The 18,144-nt window shown below is 40.7% G+C and overlaps 1 protein-coding gene and 4 long non-coding RNA genes across 5 annotated transcripts in view; all 5 read left to right on the top strand.

Annotated features, from left to right (window-relative positions):
* Nucleotides 1-647: 647 nt before the first annotated feature.
* LOC121402963 lies at nucleotides 648-1,925 on the top strand. The gene is made up of 2 exons (XR_005966903.1): nucleotides 648-1,012; nucleotides 1,809-1,925. It is a non-coding gene; the product is annotated as an uncharacterized LOC121402963 (long non-coding RNA).
* A 2,071-nt stretch (nucleotides 1,926-3,996) lies between these two features.
* On the top strand, nucleotides 3,997-6,922 carry LOC121402962. Its single transcript, XR_005966902.1, has 3 exons — nucleotides 3,997-4,346; nucleotides 5,143-6,009; nucleotides 6,806-6,922. It is a non-coding gene; the product is annotated as an uncharacterized LOC121402962 (long non-coding RNA).
* A 402-nt stretch (nucleotides 6,923-7,324) lies between these two features.
* Nucleotides 7,325-8,591, top strand: LOC121402964. Its single transcript, XR_005966904.1, has 2 exons — nucleotides 7,325-7,677; nucleotides 8,475-8,591. It is a non-coding gene; the product is annotated as an uncharacterized LOC121402964 (long non-coding RNA).
* A 1,085-nt stretch (nucleotides 8,592-9,676) lies between these two features.
* LOC121402961 lies at nucleotides 9,677-13,587 on the top strand. Its single transcript, XR_005966901.1, has 3 exons — nucleotides 9,677-11,011; nucleotides 11,808-12,674; nucleotides 13,471-13,587. It is a non-coding gene; the product is annotated as an uncharacterized LOC121402961 (long non-coding RNA).
* Nucleotides 13,588-17,206: 3,619 nt separating this feature from the next.
* The window catches only part of LOC121402878 (intestinal mucin-like protein), a 28,996-nt gene continuing 28,058 nt past the window's right edge, over nucleotides 17,207-18,144 (top strand). Inside the window, exon 1 of the mRNA XM_041589603.1 lies at nucleotides 17,207-17,308. Coding sequence (XP_041445537.1) covers nucleotides 17,207-17,308 — 102 coding nt within the window. The remainder of the gene's footprint in view (nucleotides 17,309-18,144) is intronic.

Here is an 18,144-nt window from a genome sequence, read left to right as displayed (position 1 = left end):
AACACAGTGCAACATTACACTCCCTTTCCCCAGTAAATACAGGGAAACAGAAATTCTATGCCTTAGCTATAGAGAATAACACCCTTACCTAGAATTTATAATAACGAGGACAAGTGACTAAACAGACAACAACTTCTTGCAGGTCAAAGAATAAGTAGTGAAAGCAGTGAAAGCGATGGACTGTGCTGGAATATTGACTGTGCTGACAATTGTCAGACTACAACAACTAAAGGGCCTTGTGAATCGACATCATCGAAAACAACAAAAACTACAACACGTAAGTCGTTGGCACCAAACACACTTTTGCTTCGTTTTTACAACATTCTTCCGAAATGATACAGCCAGAATTGATTATTGTTTCTTGAGCTGATGTACACCAATATGTTAGTGGCAAATACAGAAATATGTAAAAAACAAAAAAGATATGCGGTTTTCCTTTCAACCTGTTTGTATTGTGTTAAAGGAGAAATTCACATTTCAATGAAGTTATCATAGGTTGTGAACGGCATATCGAGATTTCCAAACAGCAGACTTGTTTTAGTTTAATTACGTCCTAGCAACCAGATAACAGTCAAAATTCAAGCCATTAGAAAGGTAGAATTTACAATTTCAAAAAAAAAAAGGATGAATTGCAAATTGTCCGACAATAAGGTCTCTTCAATGCACTGAAAGTAAATTTAAAGGTGCCTTTTAATGCCACAGTTTCAATGGAAATTGTTTGGGATCTTTCCTATTCGCTCTACATTCTGAAAAGGCCCATATGGGGATATAAGGCATTTTTTTGCTGCACAACCTTTCAGTACAAAATTTGCATAGCGTAGCAGAATAGCATTGGTGGGACATTGATATTGTAACATGGTTTTGCTTGGCACCAAACATTATTTCAACTCTTGCTAGAAATGTCTAATGTATTTCTCATTTATTCTCACAGCAAGAACCACAACCACGCACACCACCACAACACACTCCACAAAATGTTTCTGTCGTCATGGTAGAAACCATTACAGACCAGGTAAAGCAGTCAATACTAAAATGTCGGCTGTTCTTTCATGTGATCTTAAACCCCAAAAAAGAAATGATTTTGTGTAAACGTAACTCATGGGGATCATCTCAGCTCCTCTGCAATTTCTATTCTTTTCCTATCTGAAGCGGCTTCTGGGACAGGTTTTCTTTTCGTGAGCAGACTGTTGGCTAAACGTTCTTCCAAAGGCCCCTACAGCTAGCCATGCACGGGCATATTTTGGCTGCCAATTCGCCCCATTTAGACGGGGTTGGCACATTCACTTACATTATACCGGTCCTATCCGACGACTGATTGAATGGATACCTGGCCAAAAATCTCCCAGATATCTATCAGACCAGTTTGAAAATCCCATCTGGGCTCAGGCCGCATAGGCTAGGTAATGCGGTCCTATGTTGAGGGCCTGCACAGGGGCCTGTCACGATCTGGTCATTTGACCATGGGCCGAATGTTTGGGTCAGCAACAATATCGGCCACCACAAGGCTGCTCCTTTGATGGCCTCACCAAAGAAGCAGATCTCAAGGTGTTTGCCCACCTTAAGAGTCTGAGGGCTTTTTATGCCCTTCCCATGTTGTTACTGCACAGAGCCTTGATTCCAATGCCGTATATGTAGATTGAGCAAGCTTTAATGATGTATGCATCCCAACACAGTGCAACATTACACTCCCTTTCCCCAGTAAATACAGGGAAACAGAAATTCTATGCCTTAGCTATAGAGAATAACACCCTTACCTAGAATTTATAATAACGAGGACAAGCGACTAAACAGACAACAACTTCTTGCAGGTCAAAGAATAAGTAGTGAAAGCAGTGAAAGCGATGGACTGTGCTGGAATATTGACTGTGCTGACAATTGTCAGACTACAACAACTAAAGGGCCTTGTGAATCGACATCATCGAAAACAACAAAAACTACAACACGTAAGTCGTTGGCACCAAACACACTTTTGCTTCGTTTTTACAACATTCTTCCGAAATGATACAGCCAGAATTGATTATTGTTTCTTGAGCTGATGTACACCAATATGTTAGTGGCAAATACAGAAATATGTAAAAAACAAAAAAGATATGCGGTTTTCCTTTCAACCTGTTTGTATTGTGTTAAAGGAGAAATTCACATTTCAATGAAGTTATCATAGGTTGTGAACGGCATATCGAGACTTCCAAACAGCAGACTTGTTTTAGTTTAATTACGTCTTAGCAACCAGATAACAGTCAAAATTCCAGCCATTAGAAAGGTAGAATTTACAATTTCAAAAAAAAAAAAAAAAGATGAATTGCAAATTGTCCGACAATAAGGTCTCTTCAATGCAATGAAAGTAAATTTAAAGGTGCCTTTTAATGCCACAGTTTCAATGGAAATTGTTTGGGATCTTTCCTATTCGCTCTACATTCTGAAAAGGCCCATATGGGGATATAAGGCATTTTTTTGCTGCACAACCTTTCAGTACAAAATTTGCATAGCGTAGCAGAATAGCATTGGTGAGACATTGATATTGTAACATGGTTTTGCTTGGCACCAAACATTATTTCAACTCTTGCTAGAAATGTCTAATGTATTTCTCATTTATTCTCACAGCAAGAACCACAACCACGCACACCACCACAACACACTCCACAAAATGTCTCTGTCGTCATGGTAGAAACCATTACAGACCAGGTAAAGCAGTCAATACTAAAATGTCGGCCTGTTCTTTCATGTGATCTTAAACCCCAAAAAAGAAATGATTTTGTGTAAACGTAACTCATGGGGATCATCTCAGCTCCTCTGCAATCTCTATTCTTTTCCTATCTGAAGTGGCTTCTGGGACAGGTTTTCTTTTCGTGAGCAGACTGTTGGCTAAACGTTCTTCCAAAGGCCCCTACAGCTAGCCATGCACGGCATATTTTGGCTGCCAATTCGCCCCATTTAGACGGGGTTAGCACCTTCCCTTACATTATACCGGTCCTATCCGGCGACTGATTTAATGGATACCTGGCCAAAAATCTCCCAGATATCTATCAGACCAGTTTGAAAATCCCATCTGGGCTCAGGCCGCATAGGCTAGGTAATGCGGTCCTATGTTGAGGGCCTGCACAGGGGCCTGTCACGATCTGGTCATTTGACCGTGGGCCGAATGTTTGGATCAGCAACAATATCGGCCACCACAAGGCCGCTCCTTTGATGGCCTCACCAAAGAAGCAGATCTCAAGGTGTTTGCACACCTTAAGAGTCCGAGGGCTTTTTATGCCCTTCCCATGTTGTTACTGCACAGAGCCTTGATTCCAATGCCATATATGTAGATTGAGCAAGCTTTAATGATGTATGCATCCCAACACAGTGCAACATTACACTCCCTTTCCCCAGTAAATACAGGGAAACAGAAATTCTATGCCTTAGCTATAGAGAATAACACCCTTACCTAGAATTTATAATAACGAGGACAAGCGACTAAACAGACAACAACTTCTTGCAGGTCAAAGAATAAGTAGTGAAAGCAGTGAAAGCGATGGACTGTGCTGGAATATTGACTGTGCTGACAATTGTCAGACTACAACAACTAAAGGGCCTTGTGAATCGACATCATCGAAAACAACAAAAACTACAACACGTAAGTCGTTGGCACCAAACACACTTTTGCTTCGTTTTTACAACATTCTTCCGAAATGATACAGCCAGAATTGATTATTGTTTCTTGAGCTGATGTACACCAATATGTTAGTGGCAAATACAGAAATATGTAAAAAACAAAAAAGATATGCGGTTTTCCTTTCAACCTGTTTGTATTGTGTTAAAGGAGAAATTCACATTTCAATGAAGTTATCATAGGTTGTGAACGGCATATCGAGATTTCCAAACAGCAGACTTGTTTTAGTTTAATTACGTCCTAGCAACCAGATAACAGTCAAAATTCAAGCCATTAGAAAGGTAGAATTTTCAATTTCAAAAAAAAAGGATGAATTGCAAATTGTCCGACAATAAGGTCTCTTCAATGCACTGAAAGTAAATTTAAAGGTGCCTTTTAATGCCACAGTTTCAATGGAAATTGTTTGTGATCTTTCCTATTCGCTCTACATTCTGAAAAGGCCCATATGGGGATATAAGGCATTTTTTTGCTGCACAACCTTTCAGTACAAAATTTGCATAGCGTAGCAGAATAGCATTGGTGGGACATTGATATTGTAACATGGTTTTGCTTGGCACCAAACATTATTTCAACTCTTGCTAGAAATGTCTAATGTATTTCTCATTTATTCTCACAGCAAGAACCACAACCACGCACACCACCACAACACACTCCACAAAATGTTTCTGTCGTCATGGTAGAAACCATTACAGACCAGGTAAACCAGTCAATACTAAAATGTCGGCTGTTCTTTCATGTGATCTTAAACCCCAAAAAAGAAATGATTTTGTGTAAACGTAACTCATGGGGATCATCTCAGCTCCTCTGCAATTTCTATTCTTTTCCTATCTGAAGCGGCTTCTGGGACAGGTTTTCTTTTCGTGAGCAGACTGTTGGCTAAACGTTCTTCCAAAGGCCCCTACAGCTAGCCATGCACGGGCATATTTTGGCTGCCAATTCGCCCCATTTAGACGGGGTTGGCACCTTCACTTACATTATACCGGTCCTATCCGGCGACTGATTGAATGGATACCTGGCCAAAAATCTCCCAGATATCTATCAGACCAGTTTGAAAATCCCATCTGGGCTCAGGCCGCATAGGCTAGGTAATGCGGTCCTATATTGAGGGCCTGCACAGGGGCCTGTCACGATCTGGTCATTTGACCGTGGGCCGAATGTTTGGGTCAGCAACAATATCGGCCACCACAAGGCCGCTCCTTTGATGGCCTCACCAAAGAAGCAGATCTCAAGGTGTTTGCCCACCTTAAGAGTCCGAGGGCTTTTTATGCCCTTCCCATGTTGTTACTGTACAGAGCCTTGATTCCAATGCCGTATATGTAGATTGAGCAGGCTTTAATGATGTATGCATCCCAACACAGTGCAACATTACACTCCCTTTCCCCAGTAAATACAGGGAAACAGAAATTCTATGCCTTAGCTATAGAGAATAACACCCTTACCTAGAATTTATAATAACGAGGACAAGCGACTAAACAGACAACAACTTCTTGCAGGTCAAAGAATAAGTAGTGAAAGCAGTGAAAGCGATGGACTGTGCTGGAATATTGACTGTGCTGACAATTGTCAGACTACAACAACTAAAGGGCCTTGTGAATCGACATCATCGAAAACAACAAAAACTACAACACGTAAGTCGTTGGCACCAAACACACTTTTGCTTCGTTTTTACAACATTCTTCCGAAATGATACAGCCAGAATTGATTATTGTTTCTTGAGCTGATGTACACCAATATGTTAGTGGCAAATACAGAAATATGTAAAAAACAAAAAAGATATGCGGTTTTCCTTTCAACCTGTTTGTATTGTGTTAAAGGAGAAATTCACATTTCAATGAAGTTATCATAGGTTGTGAACGGCATATCGAGATTTCCAAACAGCAGACTTGTTTTAGTTTAATTACGTCCTAGCAACCAGATAACAGTCAAAATTCAAGCCATTAGAAAGGTAGAATTTTCAATTTCAAAAAAAAGGATGAATTGCAAATTGTCCGACAATAAGGTCTCTTCAATGCACTGAAAGTAAATTTAAAGGTGCCTTTTAATGCCACAGTTTCAATGGAAATTGTTTGGGATCTTTCCTATTCGCTCTACATTCTGAAAAGGCCCATATGGGGATATAAGGCATTTTTTTGCTGCACAACCTTTCAGTACAAAATTTGCATAGCGTAGCAGAATAGCATTGGTGGGACATTGATATTGTAACATGGTTTTGCTTGGCACCAAACATTATTTCAACTCTTGCTAGAAATGTCTAATGTATTTCTCATTTATTCTCACAGCAAGAACCACAACCACGCACACCACCACAACACACTCCACAAAATGTTTCTGTCGTCATGGTAGAAACCATTACAGACCAGGTAAACCAGTCAATACTAAAATGTCGGCTGTTCTTTCATGTGATCTTAAACCCCAAAAAAGAAATGATTTTGTGTAAACGTAACTCATGGGGATCATCTCAGCTCCTCTGCAATTTCTATTCTTTTCCTATCTGAAGCGGCTTCTGGGACAGGTTTTCTTTTCGTGAGCAGACTGTTGGCTAAACGTTCTTCCAAAGGCCCCTACAGCTAGCCATGCACGGGCATATTTTGGCTGCCAATTCGCCCCATTTAGACGGGGTTGGCACATTCACTTACATTATACCGGTCCTATCCGACGACTGATTGAATGGATACCTGGCCAAAAATCTCCCAGATATCTATCAGACCAGTTTGAAAATCCCATCTGGGCTCAGGCCGCATAGGCTAGGTAATGCGGTCCTATGTTGAGGGCCTGCACAGGGGCCTGTCACGATCTGGTCATTTGACCGTGGGCCGAATGTTTGGGTCAGCAACAATATCGGCCACCACAAGGCCGCTCCTTTGATGGCCTCACCAAAGAAGCAGATCTCAAGGTGTTTGCCCACCTTAAGAGTCCGAGGGCTTTTTATGCCCTTCCCATGTTGTTACTGCACAGAGCCTTGATTCCAATGCCGTATATGTAGATTGAGCAGGCTTTAATGATGTATGCATCCCAACACAGTGCAACATTACACTCCCTTTCCCCAGTAAATACAGGGAAACAGAAATTCTATGCCTTAGCTATAGAGAATAACACCCTTACCTAGAATTTATAATAACGAGGACAAGTGACTAAACAGACAACAACTTCTTGCAGGTCAAAGAATAAGTAGTGAAAGCAGTGAAAGCGATGGACTGTGCTGGAATATTGACTGTGCTGACAATTGTCAGACTACAACAACTAAAGGGCCTTGTGAATCGACATCATCGAAAACAACAAAAACTACAACACGTAAGTCGTTGGCACCAAACACACTTTTGCTTCGTTTTTACAACATTCTTCCGAAATGATACAGCCAGAATTGATTATTGTTTCTTGAGCTGATGTACACCAATATGTTAGTGGCAAATACAGAAATATGTAAAAAACAAAAAAGATATGCGGTTTTCCTTTCAACCTGTTTGTATTGTGTTAAAGGAGAAATTCACATTTCAATGAAGTTATCATAGGTTGTGAACGGCATATCGAGACTTCCAAACAGCAGACTTGTTTTAGTCTAATTACGTCCTAGCAACCAGATAACAGTCAAAATTCAAGCCATTAGAAAGGTAGAATTTACAATTTCAAAAAAAAAAAAAAGATGAATTGCAAATTGTTCGACAATAAGGTCTCTTCAATGCACTGAAAGTAAATTTAAAGGTGCCTTTTAATGCCACAGTTTCAATGGAAATTGTTTGTGATCTTTCCTATTCGCTCTACATTCTGAAAAGGCCCATATGGGGATATAAGGCATTTTTTTGCTGCACAACCTTTCAGTACAAAATTTGCATAGCGTAGCAGAATAGCATTGGTGGGACATTGATATTGTAACATGGTTTTGCTTGGCACCAAACATTATTTCAACTCTTGCTAGAAATGTCTAATGTATTTCTCATTTATTCTCACAGCAAGAACCACAACCACGCACACCACCACAACACACTCCACAAAATGTTTCTGTCGTCATGGTAGAAACCATTACAGACCAGGTAAAGCAGTCAATACTAAAATGTCGGACTGTTCTTTCATGTGATCTTAAACCCCAAAAAAGAAATGATTTTGTGTAAACGTAACTCATGGGGATCATCTCAGCTCCTCTGCAATTTCTATTCTTTTCCTATCTGAAGCAGCTTCTGGGACAGGTTTTCTTTTCGTGAGCAGACTGTTGGCTAAACGTTCTTCCAAAGGCCCCTACAGATAGCCATGCACGGGCATATTTTGGCTGCCAATTCGCCCCATTTAGACGGGGTTGGCACATTCACTTACATTATACCGGTCCTATCCGACGACTGATTGAATGGATACCTGGCCAAAAATCTCCCAGATATCTATCAGACCAGTTTGAAAATCCCATCTGGGCTCAGGCCGCATAGGCTAGGTAATGCGGTCCTATGTTGAGGGCCTGCACAGGGGCCTGTCACGATCTGGTCATTTGACCATGGGCCGAATGTTTGGGTCAGCAACAATATCGGCCACCACAAGGCTGCTCCTTTGATGGCCTCACCAAAGAAGCAGATCTCAAGGTGTTTGCCCACCTTAAGAGTCTGAGGGCTTTTTATGCCCTTCCCATGTTGTTACTGCACAGAGCCTTGATTCCAATGCCGTATATGTAGATTGAGCAAGCTTTAATGATGTATGCATCCCAACACAGTGCAACATTACACTCCCTTTCCCCAGTAAATACAGGGAAACAGAAATTCTATGCCTTAGCTATAGAGAATAACACCCTTACCTAGAATTTATAATAACGAGGACAAGCGACTAAACAGACAACAACTTCTTGCAGGTCAAAGAATAAGTAGTGAAAGCAGTGAAAGCGATGGACTGTGCTGGAATATTGACTGTGCTGACAATTGTCAGACTACAACAACTAAAGGGCCTTGTGAATCGACATCATCGAAAACAACAAAAACTACAACACGTAAGTCGTTGGCACCAAACACACTTTTGCTTCGTTTTTACAACATTCTTCCGAAATGATACAGCCAGAATTGATTATTGTTTCTTGAGCTGATGTACACCAATATGTTAGTGGCAAATACAGAAATATGTAAAAAACAAAAAAGATATGCGGTTTTCCTTTCAACCTGTTTGTATTGTGTTAAAGGAGAAATTCACATTTCAATGAAGTTATCATAGGTTGTGAACGGCATATCGAGACTTCCAAACAGCAGACTTGTTTTAGTTTAATTACGTCTTAGCAACCAGATAACAGTCAAAATTCCAGCCATTAGAAAGGTAGAATTTACAATTTCAAAAAAAAAAAAAAAAGATGAATTGCAAATTGTCCGACAATAAGGTCTCTTCAATGCAATGAAAGTAAATTTAAAGGTGCCTTTTAATGCCACAGTTTCAATGGAAATTGTTTGGGATCTTTCCTATTCGCTCTACATTCTGAAAAGGCCCATATGGGGATATAAGGCATTTTTTTGCTGCACAACCTTTCAGTACAAAATTTGCATAGCGTAGCAGAATAGCATTGGTGAGACATTGATATTGTAACATGGTTTTGCTTGGCACCAAACATTATTTCAACTCTTGCTAGAAATGTCTAATGTATTTCTCATTTATTCTCACAGCAAGAACCACAACCACGCACACCACCACAACACACTCCACAAAATGTCTCTGTCGTCATGGTAGAAACCATTACAGACCAGGTAAAGCAGTCAATACTAAAATGTCGGCCTGTTCTTTCATGTGATCTTAAACCCCAAAAAAGAAATGATTTTGTGTAAACGTAACTCATGGGGATCATCTCAGCTCCTCTGCAATCTCTATTCTTTTCCTATCTGAAGTGGCTTCTGGGACAGGTTTTCTTTTCGTGAGCAGACTGTTGGCTAAACGTTCTTCCAAAGGCCCCTACAGCTAGCCATGCACGGCATATTTTGGCTGCCAATTCGCCCCATTTAGACGGGGTTAGCACCTTCCCTTACATTATACCGGTCCTATCCGGCGACTGATTTAATGGATACCTGGCCAAAAATCTCCCAGATATCTATCAGACCAGTTTGAAAATCCCATCTGGGCTCAGGCCGCATAGGCTAGGTAATGCGGTCCTATGTTGAGGGCCTGCACAGGGGCCTGTCACGATCTGGTCATTTGACCGTGGGCCGAATGTTTGGATCAGCAACAATATCGGCCACCACAAGGCCGCTCCTTTGATGGCCTCACCAAAGAAGCAGATCTCAAGGTGTTTGCACACCTTAAGAGTCCGAGGGCTTTTTATGCCCTTCCCATGTTGTTACTGCACAGAGCCTTGATTCCAATGCCATATATGTAGATTGAGCAGGCTTTAATGATGTATGCATCCCAACACAGTGCAACATTACACTCCCTTTCCCCAGTAAATACAGGGAAACAGAAATTCTATGCCTTAGCTATAGAGAATAACACCCTTACCTAGAATTTATAATAACGAGGACAAGCGACTAAACAGACAACAACTTCTTGCAGGTCAAAGAATAAGTAGTGAAAGCAGTGAAAGCGATGGACTGTGCTGGAATATTGACTGTGCTGACAATTGTCAGACTACAACAACTAAAGGGCCTTGTGAATCGACATCATCGAAAACAACAAAAACTACAACACGTAAGTCGTTGGCACCAAACACACTTTTGCTTCGTTTTTACAACATTCTTCCGAAATGATACAGCCAGAATTGATTATTGTTTCTTGAGCTGATGTACACCAATATGTTAGTGGCAAATACAGAAATATGTAAAAAACAAAAAAGATATGCGGTTTTCCTTTCAACCTGTTTGTATTGTGTTAAAGGAGAAATTCACATTTCAATGAAGTTATCATAGGTTGTGAACGGCATATCGAGATTTCCAAACAGCAGACTTGTTTTAGTTTAATTACGTCCTAGCAACCAGATAACAGTCAAAATTCAAGCCATTAGAAAGGTAGAATTTTCAATTTCAAAAAAAAGGATGAATTGCAAATTGTCCGACAATAAGGTCTCTTCAATGCACTGAAAGTAAATTTAAAGGTGCCTTTTAATGCCACAGTTTCAATGGAAATTGTTTGGGATCTTTCCTATTCGCTCTACATTCTGAAAAGGCCCATATGGGGATATAAGGCATTTTTTTGCTGCACAACCTTTCAGTACAAAATTTGCATAGCGTAGCAGAATAGCATTGGTGGGACATTGATATTGTAACATGGTTTTGCTTGGCACCAAACATTATTTCAACTCTTGCTAGAAATGTCTAATGTATTTCTCATTTATTCTCACAGCAAGAACCACAACCACGCACACCACCACAACACACTCCACAAAATGTTTCTGTCGTCATGGTAGAAACCATTACAGACCAGGTAAACCAGTCAATACTAAAATGTCGGCTGTTCTTTCATGTGATCTTAAACCCCAAAAAAGAAATGATTTTGTGTAAACGTAACTCATGGGGATCATCTCAGCTCCTCTGCAATTTCTATTCTTTTCCTATCTGAAGCGGCTTCTGGGACAGGTTTTCTTTTCGTGAGCAGACTGTTGGCTAAACGTTCTTCCAAAGGCCCCTACAGCTAGCCATGCACGGGCATATTTTGGCTGCCAATTCGCCCCATTTAGACGGGGTTGGCACATTCACTTACATTATACCGGTCCTATCCGACGACTGATTGAATGGATACCTGGCCAAAAATCTCCCAGATATCTATCAGACCAGTTTGAAAATCCCATCTGGGCTCAGGCCGCATAGGCTAGGTAATGCGGTCCTATGTTGAGGGCCTGCACAGGGGCCTGTCACGATCTGGTCATTTGACCGTGGGCCGAATGTTTGGGTCAGCAACAATATCGGCCACCACAAGGCCGCTCCTTTGATGGCCTCACCAAAGAAGCAGATCTCAAGGTGTTTGCCCACCTTAAGAGTCCGAGGGCTTTTTATGCCCTTCCCATGTTGTTACTGCACAGAGCCTTGATTCCAATGCCGTATATGTAGATTGAGCAGGCTTTAATGATGTATGCATCCCAACACAGTGCAACATTACACTCCCTTTCCCCAGTAAATACAGGGAAACAGAAATTCTATGCCTTAGCTATAGAGAATAACACCCTTACCTAGAATTTATAATAACGAGGACAAGTGACTAAACAGACAACAACTTCTTGCAGGTCAAAGAATAAGTAGTGAAAGCAGTGAAAGCGATGGACTGTGCTGGAATATTGACTGTGCTGACAATTGTCAGACTACAACAACTAAAGGGCCTTGTGAATCGACATCATCGAAAACAACAAAAACTACAACACGTAAGTCGTTGGCACCAAACACACTTTTGCTTCGTTTTTACAACATTCTTCCGAAATGATACAGCCAGAATTGATTATTGTTTCTTGAGCTGATGTACACCAATATGTTAGTGGCAAATACAGAAATATGTAAAAAACAAAAAAGATATGCGGTTTTCCTTTCAACCTGTTTGTATTGTGTTAAAGGAGAAATTCACATTTCAATGAAGTTATCATAGGTTGTGAACGGCATATCGAGATTTCCAAACAGCAGACTTGTTTTAGTTTAATTACGTCCTAGCAACCAGATAACAGTCAAAATTCAAGCCATTAGAAAGGTAGAATTTTCAATTTCAAAAAAAAGGATGAATTGCAAATTGTCCGACAATAAGGTCTCTTCAATGCACTGAAAGTAAATTTAAAGGTGCCTTTTAATGCCACAGTTTCAATGGAAATTGTTTGGGATCTTTCCTATTCGCTCTACATTCTGAAAAGGCCCATATGGGGATATAAGGCATTTTTTTGCTGCACAACCTTTCAGTACAAAATTTGCATAGCGTAGCAGAATAGCATTGGTGGGACATTGATATTGTAACATGGTTTTGCTTGGCACCAAACATTATTTCAACTCTTGCTAGAAATGTCTAATGTATTTCTCATTTATTCTCACAGCAAGAACCACAACCACGCACACCACCACAACACACTCCACAAAATGTTTCTGTCGTCATGGTAGAAACCATTACAGACCAGGTAAACCAGTCAATACTAAAATGTCGGCTGTTCTTTCATGTGATCTTAAACCCCAAAAAAGAAATGATTTTGTGTAAACGTAACTCATGGGGATCATCTCAGCTCCTCTGCAATTTCTATTCTTTTCCTATCTGAAGCGGCTTCTGGGACAGGTTTTCTTTTCGTGAGCAGACTGTTGGCTAAACGTTCTTCCAAAGGCCCCTACAGCTAGCCATGCACGGGCATATTTTGGCTGCCAATTCGCCCCATTTAGACGGGGTTGGCACATTCACTTACATTATACCGGTCCTATCCGACGACTGATTGAATGGATACCTGGCCAAAAATCTCCCAGATATCTATCAGACCAGTTTGAAAATCCCATCTGGGCTCAGGCCGCATAGGCTAGGTAATGCGGTCCTATGTTGAGGGCCTGCACAGGGGCCTGTCACGATCTGGTCATTTGACCGTGGGCCGAATGTTTGGGTCAGCAACAATATCGGCCACCACAAGGCCGCTCCTTTGATGGCCTCACCAAAGAAGCAGATCTCAAGGTGTTTGCCCACCTTAAGAGTCCGAGGGCTTTTTATGCCCTTCCCATGTTGTTACTGCACAGAGCCTTGATTCCAATGCCGTATATGTAGATTGAGCAGGCTTTAATGATGTATGCATCCCAACACAGTGCAACATTACACTCCCTTTCCCCAGTAAATACAGGGAAACAGAAATTCTATGCCTTAGCTATAGAGAATAACACCCTTACCTAGAATTTATAATAACGAGGACAAGCGACTAAACAGACAACAACTTCTTGCAGGTCAAAGAATAAGTAGTGAAAGCAGTGAAAGCGATGGACTGTGCTGGAATATTGACTGTGCTGACAATTGTCAGACTACAACAACTAAAGGGCCTTGTGAATCGACATCATCGAAAACAACAAAAACTACAACACGTAAGTCGTTGGCACCAAACACACTTTTGCTTCGTTTTTACAACATTCTTCCGAAATGATACAGCCAGAATTGATTATTGTTTCTTGAGCTGATGTACACCAATATGTTAGTGGCAAATACAGAAATATGTAAAAAACAAAAAAGATATGCGGTTTTCCTTTCAACCTGTTTGTATTGTGTTAAAGGAGAAATTCACATTTCAATGAAGTTATCATAGGTTGTGAACGGCATATCGAGACTTCCAAACAGCAGACTTGTTTTAGTTTAATTACGTCCTAGCAACCAGATAACAGTCAAAATTCAAGCCATTAGAAAGGTAGAATTTACAATTTCAAAAAAAAAAAAAAAGATGAATTGCAAATTGTCCGACAATAAGGTCTCTTCAATGCACTGAAAGTAAATTTAAAGGTGCCTTTTAATGCCACAGTTTCAATGGAAATTGTTTGGGATCTTTCCTATTCGCTCTACATTCTGGAAAAGGCCCATATGGGGATATAAGGCATTTTTTTGCTGCACAACCTTTCAGTACAAAATTTGCATAGCGTAGCAGAATAGCATTGGTGGACATTGATATTGTAACATGGTTTTGCTTGGCACCAAACATTATTTCAACTCTTGCTAGAAATGTCTAATGTATTTCTCATTTATTCTCACAGCAAGAACCACAACCACGCACACCACCACAACACACTCCACAAAATGTCTCTGTCGTCATGGTAGAAACCATTACAGACCAGGTAAAGCAGTCAATACTAAAATGTCGGCCTGTTCTTTCATGTGATCTTAAACCCCAAAAAAGAAATGATTTTGTGTAAACGTAACTCATGGGGATCATCTCAGCTCCTCTGCAATCTCTATTCTTTTCCTATCTGAAGTGGCTTCTGGGACAGGTTTTCTTTTCGTGAGCAGACTGTTGGCTAAACGTTCTTCCAAAGGCCCCTACAGCTAGCCATGCACGGCATATTTTGGCTGCCAATTCGCCCCATTTAGACGGGGTTAGCACCTTCCCTTACATTATACCGGTCCTATCCGGCGACTGATTGAATGGATACCTGGCCAAAAATCTCCCAGATATCTATCAGACCAGTTTGAAAATCCCATCTGGGCTCAGGCCGCATAGGCTAGGTAATGCGGTCCTATGTTGAGGGCCTGCACAGGGGCCTGTCACGATCTGGTCATTTGACCGTGGGCCGAATGTTTGGATCAGCAACAATATCGGCCACCACAAGGCCGCTCCTTTGATGGCCTCACCAAAGAAGCAGATCTCAAGGTGTTTGCCCACCTTAAGAGTCCAAGGGCTTTTTATGCCCTTCCCATGTTGTTACTGCACAGAGCCTTGATTCCAATGCCATATATGTAGATTGAGCAGGCTTTAATGATGTATGCATCCCAACACAGTGCAACATTACACTCCCTTTCCCCAGTAAATACAGGGAAACAGAAATTCTATGCCTTAGCTATAGAGAATAACACCCTTACCTAGAATTTATAATAACGAGGACAAGCGACTAAACAGACAACAACTTCTTGCAGGTCAAAGAATAAGTAGTGAAAGCAGTGAAAGCGATGGACTGTGCTGGAATATTGACTGTGCTGACAATTGTCAGACTACAACAACTAAAGGGCCTTGTGAATCGACATCATCGAAAACAACAAAAACTACAACACGTAAGTCGTTGGCACCAAACACACTTTTGCTTCGTTTTTACAACATTCTTCCGAAATGATACAGCCAGAATTGATTATTGTTTCTTGAGCTGATGTACACCAATATGTTAGTGGCAAATACAGAAATATGTAAAAAACAAAAAAGATATGCGGTTTTCCTTTCAACCTGTTTGTATTGTGTTAAAGGAGAAATTCACATTTCAATGAAGTTATCATAGGTTGTGAACGGCATATCGAGACTTCCAAACAGCAGACTTGTTTTAGTTTAATTACGTCCTAGCAACCAGATAACAGTCAAAATTCAAGCCATTAGAAAGGTAGAATTTACAATTTCAAAAAAAAAAAAAAAGATGAATTGCAAATTGTCCGACAATAAGGTCTCTTCAATGCAATGAAAGTAAATTTAAAGGTGCCTTTTAATGCCACAGTTTCAATGGAAATTGTTTGGGATCTTTCCTATTCGCTCTACATTCTGAAAAGGCCCATATGGGGATATAAGGCATTTTTTTGCTGCACAACCTTTCAGTACAAAATTTGCATAGCGTAGCAGAATAGCATTGGTGGGACATTGATATTGTAACATGGTTTTGCTTGGCACCAAACATTATTTCAACTCTTGCTAGAAATGTCTAATGTATTTCTCATTTATTCTCACAGCAAGAACCACAACCACGCACACCACCACAACACACTCCACAAAATGTCTCTGTCGTCATGGTAGAAACCATTACAGACCAGGTAAAGCAGTCAATACTAAAATGTCGGCCTGTTCTTTCATGTGATCTTAAACCCCAAAAAAGAAATGATTTTGTGTAAACGTAACTCATGGGGATCATCTCAGCTCCTCTGCAATCTCTATTCTTTTCCTATCTGAAGTGGCTTCTGGGACAGGTTTTCTTTTCGTGAGCAGACTGTTGGCTAAACGTTCTTCCAAAGGCCCCTACAGCTAGCCATGCACGGGCATATTTTGGCTGCCAATTCGCCCCATTTAGACGGGGTTAGCACCTTCACTTACATTATACCGGTCCTATCCGGCGACTGATTGAATGGATACCTGGCCAAAAATCTCCCAGATATCTATCAGACCAGTTTGAAAATCCCATCTGGGCTCAGGCCGCATAGGCTAGGTAATGCGGTCCTATGTTGAGGGCCTGCACAGGGGCCTGTCAAGATCTTGTCATTTGACCGTGGGCCGAATGTTTGGATCAGCAACAATATCAGCCACCACAAAGCCGCTCCTTTGATGGCCTCACCAAAGAAGCAGATCTCAAGGTGTTTGCCACCTTAAGAGTCCGAGGGCTTTTTATGCCCTTCACATGTTCGGTTAATGCTTGTATGGCTGATTCTCCGTTGAGCCGAAGGTCTGCTATAGACAGTGTAAAAATATCTCTATAACACCTAGAAATAGGAAATGTATGGCAATTTAATATTACTCAGGGTAGAATGTCAAGAACATTTACATCAATTCATTTATTTGGGATTTCCATTGCATTTAAAGAAATAGAAATCAATAAGAGGTGTATATGGGATAAAACTTGAGTTAAATATTTTGGAACAAAAAGTGGTTGTGAATGATTTTGTAGTTTGTTTGAGGGACATCTTGACATCTTTGGCTATTGCATAATTCTACTCAGAGCAAGGGTCCAGGGCACTGGCAGTACAGGAAGTCTGAGGAACCCGACTGTTGTTACTGCACAGAGCCATGATTCCAATGCCATATATGTAGATTGAGCAGGCTTTAATGATGTATGCATCCCAACACAGTGCAACATTACACTCCCTTTCCCCAGTAAAAACAGGGAAACAGAAATTCTATGCCTTAGCTATAGAGAATAACACCCTTACCTAGAATTTATAATAACGAGGACAAGCGACTAAACAGACAACAACTTCTTGCAGGTCAAAGAATAAGTAGTGAAAGCAGTGAAAGCGATGGACTGTGCTGGAATATTGACTGTGCTGACAATTGTCAGACTACAACAACTAAAGGGCCTTGTGAATCGACATCATCGAAAACAACAAAAACTACAACACGTAAGTCGTTGGCACCAAACACACTTTTGCTTAGTTTTTACAACATTCTTCCGAAATGATACAGCCAGAATTGATTATTGTTTCTTGAGCTGATGTACACCAATATGTTAGTGGCAAATACAGAAATATTATATGGGGATATAAGACATTTTTTTGCTGCACAACCTCATCTAGAGGACCTTGTGAAATTGCATCAAGTAAGTAGTTAACACTAAACAACAGAAATTTTTAAGATGTGAATAGCAGGAATACAATTTAATTATAAAAGAGTTCTGATTACATTTTTAACAGTGGCGTAACTACTGGGTGAGCAGGGGTGCGATTGGGCCAGGGCCCCGCACCCCCCTCAGGGCCCCCCGGCAGCTCGTGCGTCATGGTTACCGTTCTGATTACAGGTGGTTCCGGGCATACGGAGTGGGCGGTTGGGCCTGGCTGCACGTTCCGCACTAGCCCCCTTCCTCTAGTTATGTTGCTGATTTTTAAGAGAATATTTATTACAATACATACCTACATTTCTGCTAAGCATATTTAATATTGTACAAGTAATGAAGTAAAAGTTTAAGAATAATTTCTGAATGTATAAACTATAATTAGGTTTTTGGACTGTACAGTTCTCATTAGCTAATTCGTTTCCATGAGTATTTAAATTTTAGCCAACTAACATCGAGAACTATGGGGCACAGAGGGACAGATTCTCAGTATGGTTTATTGTCTTTTTCAGTGTTACAATATTCTGCCTGTAATAGAGAGAGAGAGAGAGAGAGAGAGAGAGAGAGAGAGAGAGAGAGAGAGAGAGAGAGAGAGAGAATCTTTTATTGTTATAGAATTACAATATA

Source organism: Xenopus laevis, chromosome 4L (genome assembly GCF_017654675.1).
Source record: "Xenopus laevis strain J_2021 chromosome 4L, Xenopus_laevis_v10.1, whole genome shotgun sequence".
In the NCBI taxonomy this organism is placed as follows: Eukaryota; Metazoa; Chordata; class Amphibia; order Anura; family Pipidae; genus Xenopus; species Xenopus laevis.
Note: the sequence above shows the minus strand (reverse complement) of the source record. Positions and strands in the feature narration are given on the sequence as shown.